This window comes from Psammomys obesus, unplaced genomic scaffold, assembly GCF_907164565.1.
Source record: "Psammomys obesus unplaced genomic scaffold, mPsaObe1.curated_primary_1811, whole genome shotgun sequence".
NCBI lineage: Eukaryota > Metazoa > Chordata > Mammalia > Rodentia > Muridae > Psammomys > Psammomys obesus.
This window is the reverse complement of record NW_026596085.1, coordinates 16,270,326-16,283,833: the sequence shown is the minus strand read 5'-3', so window position 1 is coordinate 16,283,833 and position 13,508 is coordinate 16,270,326. Positions and strand designations below refer to the sequence as shown.

The 13,508-nt window shown below is 52.8% G+C and overlaps 1 protein-coding gene across 2 annotated transcripts in view; it reads right to left on the bottom strand.

Annotated features, from left to right (window-relative positions):
- The window catches only part of Scube1 (signal peptide, CUB domain and EGF like domain containing 1), a 118,289-nt gene that overhangs the window by 14,689 nt on the left and 90,092 nt on the right, over positions 1-13,508 (bottom strand). For both annotated transcript variants that reach the window (XM_055627111.1, XM_055627112.1), the window contains 6 exons: positions 11,238-11,354; positions 9,875-9,997; positions 3,787-3,906; positions 3,438-3,542; positions 2,480-2,596; positions 1,285-1,422 (listed from right to left, as the gene is read on the bottom strand). In XM_055627111.1, the coding sequence (XP_055483086.1) occupies positions 1,285-1,422; positions 2,480-2,596; positions 3,438-3,542; positions 3,787-3,906; positions 9,875-9,997; positions 11,238-11,354 (720 nt within the window). The remainder of the gene's footprint in view (positions 1-1,284; positions 1,423-2,479; positions 2,597-3,437; positions 3,543-3,786; positions 3,907-9,874; positions 9,998-11,237; positions 11,355-13,508) is intronic.

The following is a 13,508-nucleotide window of genomic DNA, read 5'->3' as shown; positions in this document are numbered from 1 at the left end:
ATAGAATAGAATAGAATAGAATAGAATAGAATAGAATAGAATAGAATGTATCTTGACTTTTGGCCTTCACTTTTTGGCTTGTTTCCCTATGTGCACCAGTGCCGCTGACCCAGTCTTAGCCATAAAGGTTCCTGCATTGAAGGTGTCATCCGCAGCTGGCACCGCTATCGGGAGAGGCCCTGGAACCTTTAGGTGGTGGGGCTTAGCCACAGGAAGTAGGCCATGGAGGCAGATCCTTGGGGACTTGGGCCCCTCTCTGCTTCTCTTTGCTTCCTGTTTGCCTCTGCTCCTCCTCCTCAGTGCTCCTTGGGAGCATCCTGTTCTCTCTGACCCCAGTGCCTTTACCTTCTCCATTCCTATCCCTGAGCCCCACTCCCCAACACTTCTACTGGATTAAGCCTGATTTCAGTCTCGTTTAGAAGGCTTCCAGCACCTTCCCCAGCCCAACCTAATCTCACAGCCCTTCCTCCTAGTCTCACCCAGCACTAATGACTTACACACATCTGCCTCCTCACAGATGGGAGTGCTTCTAGGGCAGGGGCCATGGCCACAATGCCCGTGGCCCAGACCACTGCTATACCACTAAACAGAATGGCCAGCAGCAACCAGCTCTGACACTGCCTACCATGGAGCCAGATAGGCTGGGTGCATGTCTGTAATCCCAGTATTCAAGAGGTAGAGGCAGGAGCATCAGGAGTTGAAAATCATTCCCAGCTGTGTATCAGCTTTGGGGGCAGCCTAAGCTACATAAGGCCCTGCCTTAAAAGCAAACAGCCCAAGCCAGGTGTGGTGGCACACACACCTTTAATCCCAGCTCTCTGGAGGTTGAGGCAGGAGGATCTCTGTGAGTTTGAGTCTAGCCTGGTCTCCATAGAGAGTTCTAGGGCACCCAGGGCTACATAATAGATAGAAGCTCTCTCAAAAGGACAACAACAACAACAATAATAATAATAATAATAAAAGCAAACAACTCACCTGCTAGCCACCACTCCCCTATAGCTAAGAGGGACTCACAATACCATTTTATAAGCCTCCTCTTGATGCCTGGGAAGAGGGCCTGGCTCAGCTACTGTGGAAAGTCTCTGCCCCTGTCCTTCCTGCCCCAGCGGGGACATACTTGGGGTACTTCGCTGTGCCCCAGGTGTTACCCTGCGCTGCCTCCTGCACTCGGGGCTGCAGGGCTTAACCTGCAGTGTGCAGCGCACCCCGAAAGCCCCTACTTCCCTATAGTTCACTCAGCCTCATGTCCACCAGACTCCCAGCCCCCGAGAACGCCTCACCCACCTGAGGCCTCATCCATCTTCATCTCCACCTCAAACTCTGCCGTGACGTGGGACACCTCCTTGGATGGGGACTTGCGGCCCCGGCGCCTCTTCTTGGAGGAGTCACACTTGAGGGTCACAAAAGTCACGTGGCACTTGTCTGAACAGAGAAGAGTACACTGAGGCAAAGGTGATCTGTGTCAGAAGCAGGGTCCTTCCTAGCCCTACCTGCAAACTCCCGGGCAAGGTCCCTCCATGTCCAGGAGGACATGGGACAGATGCGGACAGTGTGGTGCTTTGAATAGGTATAGCCCCACAGGGAGTGATGCTCTTAAGAGGTGTGGCCTTGTTGGAGTAGGTGTGGCCTTGTAGGAGGAAGTGTGTCATCGTGGGGCTGGTTTTGACATCTCCTATCCTCAAACTCCACCCAGTGTGGGACACAGTCTCCTTCCACTGCCTGTGGATCAAGCTGTAGAACTGTCAGCTCCTTCTCCAGCACCATGTCTGCCCGCAGTCCACAGTATTTCCCGCCATGATGATAAAGGGATAAACCTCTGAGACGATAATCCAGCCCCAATTAAGTGTTTTCCTTTATCAGAGTTGCTATGGTCATGGTATCGCTTCACAGCAATAAAACCCTAACCAAGACAAACACTGAAGCAGCGTAAGACCAGAGCTGCTTAGGGTCCCAACAGGAACTGGGGGCTGAAGTGAGCCTCAGGTCCAGCCTCGAGTGACGTATGGAGGTACCTCATAATACCTAGTGAGGAGGCCGTGTGTGTGCTTTCTGCCTGATGAGCATTTGACGCTACGCCTTGGTAAAGCCTGCTGGGGGCTGAGTTTTTTCAGGTCTGTGGGCGGATCTCAAGGGCCCAGAGATGGAGGCTTTCCTCACGGGCCTTTTACTATGCTATTACCTGAGACCAGCCTTGAGGCTGAAAAACCTTCTATCAGGGCTCCACCAGGCCACAAAGAATGTGTGTGTGTGTGTGTGTGTGTGTGTGTGTGTGTGTGTGTGTGTGTGTATGAGTTAATCCTCTGTGGGGCTGAAACAGTGGCCCCACTATGTGCTGTAGTACCCATGATCACCAGTTGCAGTTCATGCCAGACATGGCTCAGAGGGCTTAGGGGCCTTGGTGGAGGACAGACAGGCACCTATGCTTGGGCCAGGAAGTTCTCCTCTGCTCCTTGGGTAAGCAGGGCCGGTGGCCACTTACCCAGAAGGGGATGCCTCAGGGTGTCCTTTCCTCGCTCCTGGCTGCGGGGTCGGAGATGGCACTTGGCATCTCTGATCTTGAAACGGGCCTTCTGCCTGATGGGGGTGGTGGGGGCATCTGGGGAAAGCCAAAATTCCCCCAGGTGGCGGCCTCTCCTGTGGGCAAGGAGGTAGTGGGGGACGGGGGCTGCCAGAGGACAGGTCCTTCTGGAGCTGTGTGGGGCTCGGTGTGGGCCATTCTGCCCCGGCAGCCCTCCTGGGTAGAGGAACCTCCTCTGCCCCACTTATTTCTCTCCCTGTAAGGCCTGAAACAAGTGCACCCATGGCTGGTAGGGTCGAGGAGAGAAAGCTGCTCACCTCCTCCTCCATGGCCAAAGTCACACATATGGTTTGCGCCTTTAGGAAAGAGGACAGAGGGGAGGCAAGGAAGGGGAGGGGCTTCAAACCCTAGGACACCTAGAGCCATAGACTGCTCTGGAGTAGACCCCAGCTCCACCAACCCCGGTGGAGTCCTGTGACCCCGGATGCTCAGAACACATCCTAGATGTGTTAGGCACAACATCCCAGCCTTCATAGTGTTCAAGGGCAGCTCTGTGGCCGAAGTTCAAGAGTATCCTTTGCCCTGTAGCTTGCTTGAGGCCAGCCTGGGCTGTATGAGGCCCTCTCTCAAACAATGGCAGTAACAGAGGTCTGTGGAATCATAATGTTTTGCAGTTACTGAATCACCGTACAGCCGTGGGCTCAGTCAGGAAGGCTCTCATGTGGCTCCCTGACTGTGGCCTGGGCCTCGGCCTCCAGGCTTCCAGGTCCTGGCCCTGTCATGTTTCCAGGATCCCAAGCCATGATGGGCAGGCCCAATGCTTCCTTGGGTGATCCCCCTCCCTCTCCTGTATCACACACCGGAAGAAAGGATGAAAGGGTCATTTAGGCATGGTTGTTTTGGACAGGCCCAAGTTTACCTGAGCAGTTGGGTCCTGCACCGGAGCTGGTGCCATTGCGTTTCGGTAGTGTCTTGCCCTGGAGACCTGGAACACCGCAGCTCAGGACATAGCTGTTCTCTGAGTCTGTGGAGAGGCCAGTGGGTAAGGTCAGCCAGGGCGTACCTCCCTCCAGGGGCCCCAGGTTTCTGAGGTCTCCGAGGGGTTGCTGAATGAATTGAAGATCAAGACTGAGGCCTGTGGAAGCTGCCCGGGTCCACAGAGAGCCAGACGGTTAGCTGTCAGGCAGTGCTCCGTGCCTGGGCTCTGCCCTACTGAGCACTGGGAAGCAGCATGCTAACCCATCCCAATCCAGAGAGCTAAGGGTTACCTGGCATGAAGAGGCTGTGGCCCAGGCAGGACAGGAAGCAGTTCTCCACTCCAGCCACCTTGCTGCAGGACAGCTGGGCCTGGGCAGAGGCCTTGGACCGAGAGAGGCACCCGCCCATTTCTGAGGAGACAGGGAACACAGAAAGGGCTTGAGTGAGGCCAGAGGAACTTTGCATGCCCTCTGAGGCCATGAATATGGGTCAGTCCAGTCTCCTGCCCCCCTGACAGGGCCAGACTGTAGCAGGAAGGCACTTGGGGACAGGAAGATGCAAGTCTGTTTGGCAGTGTGGGGTGCTGGCCACTGACAGCCAGCTTATTCTGTCTCCCTGCAATCCTGGTCTCAGCTATCTGGGGAAAGGTCATTGGCATCCTCAGACAAGAGCTCCTGAAGGCAGGCCTGTCCTCAGAGAAGGTGGCAAGGCCCATCTGGGGTCAGAGGCAGCTGCTCAAGAACTAGGGCATCTCATCTTCTGTGTACAGGAGGGCTACTGATTTTTTTTTTTGAGTTAATTTTATATCCAGCCATGGAGATAACCTAGAACCCCTGCACAGATGTAGCCCATGGCAGCTCAGTCTCCGAGTGGGTTCCCTAGTAAGGGGAACAGGAGCTGTTTCTGACGTGAGCTCAGTGGCTGGCTCTTTGATCACCTCCCCTTGGGCGGGGGAGCATCCTTAACAGGTCTTAGAGGAAGACAATGCAGCCAGTCCTGATGAGACCTGATAGGCTAGGGTCAGATGGAAGGAGAGGAGGACCTCTCTTATTAGTGAACTGGGGGAGGGACATGGGAGGAGATGAGGGAGGGAGGGCAGGATTGGGAGGGGACAAGGGAGGGGGCTACAGTTGGAATACAAAGTGAATAAATTGTAATAAATAAAAATTCTGGGGAGAAAAAAAAAGAACCTGGTCACCCTGGCAGGGACCAACTTCAGGGTACAGGGAGGGGCAGCACCCGCATCCAGGAGGCATCTAAAGCAAAGCAGCTCTTCAGAACTTCTGTGGTTATTGTTAGAAGACTGAAAACACCGGGCTGGAGAGATGGCTATGAGGTTAGGAGCATTGGCTGTTTTTCCAGAGGACCCCAGGTTCCACTCCCAGCACCTATATGTATGGCTCACAACTCTCTGTAACTCAAGTTGCTGTGGGTCTGACGCCCTCACACAGACATACATGCAGGCCAAACACCAGTGACTACTGTGCTGCCTGGTTTTGTGTCAACTTGACACAAGCTAGAGAAGAAGGCCTCAGTTGAGGAAATGCCTTCATGAGATCCAGCTGTAAGGCATTTTTCTCAATTAGTGGTCAATGGGAGAGGGCTCAGCCCATGGTGGGTGGTGCCATCCCTGGGCTGGTGGTCCTGGGTTCTATAAGCAAGCAGGCTGAGGCAAGCCATGAGGAGCAAGCCAGTAAGCAGCACCCCTTCATGGCCTCTGCATCAGCTCCTGCTTTCAGGTTCCATCCCTGCTTGAGTTCCTGTCCTGACTTCCTCCAGTGATGGACTATGACCTGGAAGTGTAGGCCAAAGAAACCGTTTCCTCCCCAGCTTGCTCTTTGGCCATGGTATTTCGTTGCAGCAATAGAAACTGTAATTAGGATATATATGAAATAAAAATAAATAAATTAAGAAAAGGAGAATATCGAAAACATCCTAGGGAAAGGGCCTGGGGAGATGGCTCAGTGCTTTTAGTGAGAGTTTGAGGACCTGAGTTGGGATTCCTGAGAATGTAACAGCCAGGTGTAGGAGCACATGTCTGTAACTACAGCATGGGGGTGAGTGTCAGCGGGGGTGGTGTCAGGGACAGGTGGATTCCTGGAGCTCATTAGCCAGATAACTGAATTGATGAGTCCCAGGTTCAGTGAGAGACCCTACTTGAAAAGAAGGTGGAGGGTAAGAGAGAAAGACACTCTGTAGGTTTCTGGCCGCCACACCCACATGGACACAGCACCTTATGTACCTGTACACACACATGCAGATACATACATATACCACAGATAGGTATATATATATGTATATATGTGTGTCTATATATCTGTATATAGATATATCTATATATATGTAGAGAATATAATTGCAAAGATAAGACAGGGAAAGTAGCATGAACTACTAGACATATATCTGATTGGTAAGGAATGATGGGCTCTGAGCCAGAGCAGGCAGAATGCAGTACTCTGAGCCGGTCCCCAGGGGAAGCCGCTCCAGTGACTAGATCACAAGGGCTCCATCAAGCCACATCCCTCCATAGCCAGAACAAGCCACACTTAGACTCTCTCCAGCCCAAACGCTAACACCACCTGAAGCAAATTCACCTCACCCTCCCTCTGAGGATGAGCGCATGCCTTTGCTCAGTGAGCAAGGCTGGAACGAATGCAGCCCTCCCTCAGAGAGGACTCTGCTCAGCTTCCCAAGCGGGATGCTGAGTGGCCGGTGCTTCCTTTGTCGTTTCTGAGCTCACTCTCCCCAATGCATCCACCAGCCCTTACAGTTGTCCTGTCTTTCCTGATTCAGAGTTGAACCCAGGACCTTATGCGCGCTAGTTAAGTCTCTGCCACCGAGCTGAGCTACCGGCCTCAGCTTTCCTGCCTCTTTTCTTTCGTTTACAGATTTTAGTTTATGCGCATGGGTGTTTTAGCTGCATGTGTGCCTGGTGCCCATAAAGGCGAAAAAGTATTGGATCCCCTCAAACTGGAGCTACAGATGGCTGTGAGCCATCCTGTATGTGCTGGGAATCTACCTTGGGTCCTCTGGAAGAGCAGCCAATGTTCTTAACTGCTGAGCTAGGTCCCCAGCCCCTCCTGACATCTTTCTTTTTCTTTATTTTTCCCCCCTGAGACAGGGTTTCTCTGTATAGCCTTGGTTGTCCTAGACTAGCTTTGTAGACCAGGCTGGCCATGAACTCACAGAGATCTGCCTGCATCTGCCTCCCCAAGTGCTGGGATTACAGGCGTGCGCCACCATGCCCGCCTCTGACATCCTTCCTAATAAAGCCCGTATTTCCTTGGTGCTGAGCTTGGCCAAGGAAAAACTTCATTGTACCAGATTCCATTAAAATCATTTACCCAGGGCTGGGGGATAATTTGGGTGGCAAAATCCTTGCCCCACAAGCATGAGGACCTGAGTTTGACTTCTTGATAACATGTAAAAGAAGCTGGCTGTGACACACAGGCTTGTCATCTCGGTGCTGGGGAGGCAGAGACAGGGTAACCGGCAAGCTTACTTGAGAGAGAGAAGTGTCGGTGACCTGCCTGGGCTTCCACATGGGTGGGTATCTACACAGTCATGTGGTGGTTCACGTGACTCGTCCAACGTACCAAACCCCACTGTACTATATGCTGAGTCTCACTGGTCAGTTCTGTGCACTGCCTGTGAGCTGTCTCAATACAGCTGGTAACAGGAAAGAAAAAACAACAGACTCAAGAGAGATGCCATCAGTTTGAACATGCAGGAATTACCCAGCCGGGTCGAGCCCTTCTCAGATCTCCTTTGTTACCACAGACAACAGGGTAAAGGTTCACAGAGAGCCACGGTGGAGCTTTTGTAGTCACGAGCAACTCTAGAGTGCCGGGAAAACGGAGCACTTTACAGTCACAGCTCAACCCTGAGGCCACGACGTAGGAGCCGGAAGCCACAGGAAGTGGTGTCCTAGCTCAACACTCTCAACAGGCTGCTCTGACCTGAGTATGAAGGCCAGGGCCTCCGTTGGCGCAGGCAGCCAAACCCCATGCACCGCCACATACTGTGACTGATAGCATTCTGATCCTTAGAACCAGGAGGATGCTATCTGCTGGGACCAGGCTGTCCCCCAAGTGCCCTCACACATAGAAGTCTGCTAATGCTTTCTTGACACCCCACCCTATGGGACCATCTCACAGCCAGGGAAGGTTTTCCTGTGTCCCGGCAATTTATCGCTGTGCTGGAACCAGCTCGGCCCCAGGCAGATATAAAGACAGACTGGAAATGAGCTTTAGGCCACCCTTGGGGCTCTTGGTGGGTAGAACCATGTACAGGAAGACTTGTTTTCTAGATGAGCTGAAGCAGTCCTGCTGAAAAGGATCTTGGCACTCACAGGGGCTGAAATAGGACATTCTGCCTTCACTCTGAAACACGCACCAAGTAATAAAGGCTCATTTTATTGGAGGAGTTTGTCATGAAGTGCTTAGAAATGCCACTGTCTTCATTATCTTTGCTGCCCTGGGAGACTAGAAATGAATTTTCCAGAATGTAAAGTCACCGTGGAGAAGCCTTAGGTGAGGCTCTTCAGACACCGTCCCAGTGCACAGAAACTGACTACCCGGGATTCAGAGCAGACGGCTGTAGCCGGAGACCATGGGAAGAAAACCCACGTAGATGTCAGCTACTGCTAAGCTCCAGGTGCTTTTTGGAGTGTGTTCGCACCTCAGGTTTTAAATGGCAGGGTCTCATGTAGCCCAGTTTGGCCCTAGACTTGCCATGTAACTAAGGAGAGTCTTGAACTTCTGATCCTCTTGCTGGCAACCGCCCAAACTCAGAAATGACAAATGCATGTTGTGTCACCATATACCCAGCTGTCCTTTTGCCTTCTCAAGATGGTTCCCGCCATTTGGATGTGAGGTTCAACTGAGTTAACCTGTCATGCGTGCCAACCCAGCTGCATCTCCATCTTAGTGGGATAGCTGCTCTCCTAATTCTGTAAGCAGACCTCCATTTATTTGAAAACCACCAGCCTTGCTCTTTGATCACAGAGTGAGAGAGAGCCCCGAGCATTGGGAGAGGCAGCCTTGATGATCCCTGCTGTTGGTGTCTGTCACCCCTCTTCTCCAGTCTGGCACCACTGAGAAGGGTCACATCTCTCAGGAAAAGCTGACTAGTTGGTACCACAAGGACTAGGCTGACTGCTCTGTGGGGGGCGGTCAAATCGTCCCAACTTCAGGACATTCCACTGCAATACTCTCAGTGACCTGTGTTCTCCATCCAGGAATTGGAGGGACATGGTCCTTTTGAGGGGTGTGGTAATAATGTGTGAAATAGATCATGGGATTAGATGGGCCATCCAAGAGGACCAGAGTGTTTACCAAAACTCCGTCCTAGGGTAATCCTAGCATTTGGGAAGTGGAAACAGGATGGTCAGGAGTTCAAGGCCAGCCTCAGCTACCAGGGTGTGGCTCAGTGGTGGAACTCAGTACTATGGAACAAACGGATAGGAAGAGCCTTATTTCTGGGTGACAGTGAAAAGTGCAGCCTGTGCAACCACGGAGGGAGGACCAGGGAGGAACTTAGCAGGTGACTTGCTGCCATCACAGGCCTCCATTACAGAACAACCTGGAGCTCATGGAATTCACTCAGCTGACCTTGAACTCACTCTGGAGTTCAGGTTGACACTTTGACCCTCCTGCCTCAGCCCTTAAGAGTATCTGGGATTCCATATGCCTACATTCCACCATGCCTAGCACCTGCCTTTATAAGGCTTGCTTTGGTTGCCTTGACATCAGAGCAGGGCAGCGACCTGGAGAGTTGAGTTCTAGGAGGGCAGGCACATGCCAACCCCAGAACTGCTCCCTGGTCTTGTGGGGGTTCAGCTTATCTGATAGTCATTGGATCGATGAACATGAGTCATCAGAACTGAGAGGAGACACACGGCCCTTGTAGAGAGGGCATGGAAACAGGGGCTAACTAGGTAGCAGTGTTGCCCCTGTGGAGGGGCTGGCAGATGGGCGGGGATCAGAGGTGTGATTTGCAGGTCCTGCTGCTGCCATTGCTGCCGCTGGAGTCAGCCATTCTGTTCCCTGGAGCTTCCTCAGCAGGACCAGAGGAGCTGATGGAGGTGGGGCTATCAATCTACATCTTTCAGTAGGGTCCTGGACCCACAGCCTTGACCACACAGAATCCCAGGTCTTATGCTCTGTGGCCCCCTCCCCACCTCAGGGCCCTTGTTCCTGTGTCTCTGGCTGACACTAGGCTTGCCTGGCCACCAGCGTTCCCCTCACCCACAAGCCCTGTTTCCCCTTAGCCAACAGCAGTGACAAGAGACCCCTGTTCATTAGCCCTCTACCTCTGCAGTCACTGCCTCTCCCACATAGAGAGGGCGGGGCCGGAAGGTCGCCCCTTCCTACTCACCCACACAGTCCTTCCGATTCCAGTGCAGCCTCCTCCCCGGTGGGCAGACACACTCGTAGCTGCCCTTGGTGTTGACACAGCCCTGCTCACAGCTGCCGTTGTTCATGCTACACTCATCCACGTCTGGAAACACAGGCAGGAGAGTGAGGGCAGGAGGGGTTGGGAACTACCAACCCAGGCCACACCCGTGGTGCTGGGAGGCCCAGGAGCACCCAGGGCGAGAGACTAGGAAGCTCTTGCTCCTTTTCCAATCTGGCTGAGGTCCGGGCAATCTCGGATAGCTCATCTCCTCAGGGAGAGCACCAGCTTCTTGCCAGCCTCAGTTTCCCGGCTTGCATAGTAGGCACCAGAGTGAAAGGAGCCACTGAGACCCTTCCTCCTCTGATCAAAAGCCTCTTTTAGGCAAGGGTTGGCCCTTCTTGCTCCAGGCTGCCAGCATGCAAGTGGGATAATACTTGGTGGCACTTTGAGAGTCCCTGGACAACAGCGCTAGCATCTAGTGGCTACTCCCCGGTCTCCAGGACTACTTGACCCTCTCAAGCTTCCTGCCATCCTTGGGTTATTGAGAAAGAAGAAAGGTCATGACCCCTTCCCATCTCCACCAGGCACATCTGGCCTGAGGCCCTTTGGCTCAGCTCATACTCATGTTGGCTATGGTGCTGGGCGTGGAACCCAGGAGCCAGGTGAGGACATCATCCCAGGCTCTTGAATCTTCTCTCCAGCACTGGCCCCCACCCCCACCCGGGAGGCTGCCTGGATCCCATGTTCCCTTCCCTGGAAAGCAAGAGCCCTTTGTCACACAAATATGACTTATTCTGTTTCAAGCCTTCCTGCTTTGGTGTGTAGCACTGTAAAGAAGCCCTCAGGCTTTTCTCCTCCAGGCTCATGCATGTGTCTCCCCGGGGGACAGTACCCTGTTTCCTGCTGCTTGTGGGCTCATCCCCGCTATATCCCCAGCCTCTGTGCCTCCGTACATGCTGTTCCCTCTGGACCGCTTTTCCACCTTGACCCAAACATTCCTCCCTTAGGATTCTTATTGTCTCACCATCCTTCCTGTCTCTGGAATGCACGTTCTGGAATTTTCTGTGCATTGGCCACCCCTTCTGGACTGGGGCAGCCCAGGAAATGAAGTTCTGGGCTTATGCTTCCAAACTTGCTAAGGCATCATGGCCTACCTCCCTTCCCATCTCTCTGTCCTCTGCTTTGCAGAATCCCTCTGTCCCCAAACTTCCCAGCCTTGCAAGGTCCCTCCCAGACCCACCAGGGTCAAGGTTTGGGTTGGGGTGTGGGGAGCAGTGTTGAGGGCCGTATAGCCAGGCGCGTGCCTCGAGGGGGAGGTGGCCCTGGTGGGCGGGCTGCAGACCTCCGCAGTGTGTTGTCCCATAGAGTGTGTAGCCTCGGTGGCACAGGCACTGGAAGCTGCCAGGGGAGTTGATGCAGACATGGTCGCAGGTCCGCTCAAAGGAGCACTCGTCGATGTCTGTGGCCGAGGGGAGACAGTGAGAGGTGACCGGGCAGGCCCAGTACCCAACGAACATCCCACCTGGACAGCCCCGGGGTCCCGAGGTTCGGCACAGCCTCCCACAGCCTAGCAGATTTCTTGTCAGTTTCCTACGCTGTCTCTGTGAGCCCTGTTGCTGGGGCAGAATGCCCTCATGTCTGTTCTGGAAGTGGGTGAGGCAAAATGTCATTAGTAGAGGGACCATTATGGCCCTCTGTTATGTGGGTTTCTTGCTCACGTGGTTAGAAAAGATATTTGCCTGTGTGTACGTGTGTGTGGGGTGTATGCATGTGTGTGCCCGTGTGTTTATCTGTGCATATATGTATAGGCTGGAGTTAATGTTGGGTATCTTCCTCATCTACTCCTCACTTTAATTACTTATTTAAATTTTTTTCATGCTTTTAATTATGCATATGTGAGTACAGTGCGGGAGGAGGACAGAAGAGGGTGTCAGAGTCCCAGGAGCGGGAGTTACAGGCCACTGTGAACTTCTGAGCACTCAGGTCCTCTACAAAAGCAGTCCTCCACCCTTAACTGCCAAGACATTGCTCTAGCCTTATTTTTATTTTTGAGACAGGGTCTCTCCCTGAATGAGAAGCTCGCTGTCAGCTAGACTTACTGGCTAACAAGTCTCAGGGGTCCCCTTGTCTCCACCCTCATTTCGATGATAGTGGACTAAGCCTCTGGAACTGCAAGCAAGCCTCCAATTAAATGCTTTCTCTTATAAGAGTTGCCTTGACTATGGTGTCTCTTCATAGTAATAGAATTTTGACTCAAAATAGCTGTTTCCCTCAGGGTTTATGCCAAGGGTAGACTGTCTTCTGTGAGCGCTGGGTTCATTTCTCCCAAGAAGCTTGCAAAATGGACACTGACCTGACCCTCTGTGGGCACAGCAAAGAGTTTGTTCTTTGTCTTTAACTCTAGTGATGTCATACTTATTCGAGGTATGTATGTGCTCATAAGACCCTGATGCAAGGGACGATGTAGGTGCTTGGATGAGGGTGGGAACTCTCCTTGGGGTCTGGGAGGACCTCCTAGGCTGTGGATGGAGGAGGGATGCCCCAGACAAAGGCAGGGAGGCCAGGGCACTGTATGAAGGTCAGAGGGCCCTGGGAATGTAGGAGGGTCCCTAAGGAGCTTGGACTCCTCTCTGTTGGACCTGGGGAGCATTCAGATAGATGAGCTGGAAAAGGGCGGAGACACGAATGAGGTGAGAAGGATGCCAGGAAGGGCCTGGTCCAGACCCTGCATGTGCCTACTGCTTTGTCTACTTTCTCAGGGGAGGTTGAGGATTCCAGGTCAAAGACCCTTGATCAATGGTCTAGCCTTCCTAATGCTGCAACCCTTTAATACAGTTCCTCACATTGTAATGTCCTCCCACCACAAAATTATTTCGCTCTTACTCATAACTGTAATTTTTCTATGTTATGAATCATAGTACAAATATCTGATATGCAGGATATCTGATATGTGGCCCTTGTGAAAGGGCCATTCAGCTCTCAAAGTGAGTAGCAGGCCAGGCTGGTACCCTGGGTAGCCTTCTCTTACCAGGACCTCACTGCCCAGACCCTGAGCTGCACTCACAGCCAGAGGCTGCCAGTCTGATGACTAAAGGGCTGAATACTTTGCAACTATGAGAGCCTTACAGGGACAAAACAGTCAGACCCTGATAGGATACTCAGGGTTAGAACTAAGGCCCTGGTACTTTTCATGTTTTTTCACCAAGTTGGTCCTCTAGGGCACCTGCCTCCTTCCCAATGGAACTTCAGCCCCACTGAGGTCTTGAGTACCGCCAAACTCCCTCTCCTAATGAGACAGCTTCTGGCTTCTCTTGGGAAATGATTTGTCCAGCATATAACCAGGGGCTTTCCCAGGACTCTCCCTGATCACCCTCCTCCTGGGATCCCTGCATTCTAGGGGCCCGCTGGGCTTGAGTTATCCAAGCCACTGTTGGAAAGTGTCTGTGATGTCTGATGCCTTCCAGCAGAAGGCAGTATTGTGCTTTCAGAGGTGGTCTGCCTGCACAGAGAAGGCAGGGATGGGAGCGGAGAGTGGGTGGGTTCCTCTCTGGGTTTTGGTACATATATGTGTGTGTGTGTGTGTGTGTGTGTGTGTGTGTGTGTGTGTGTGTGT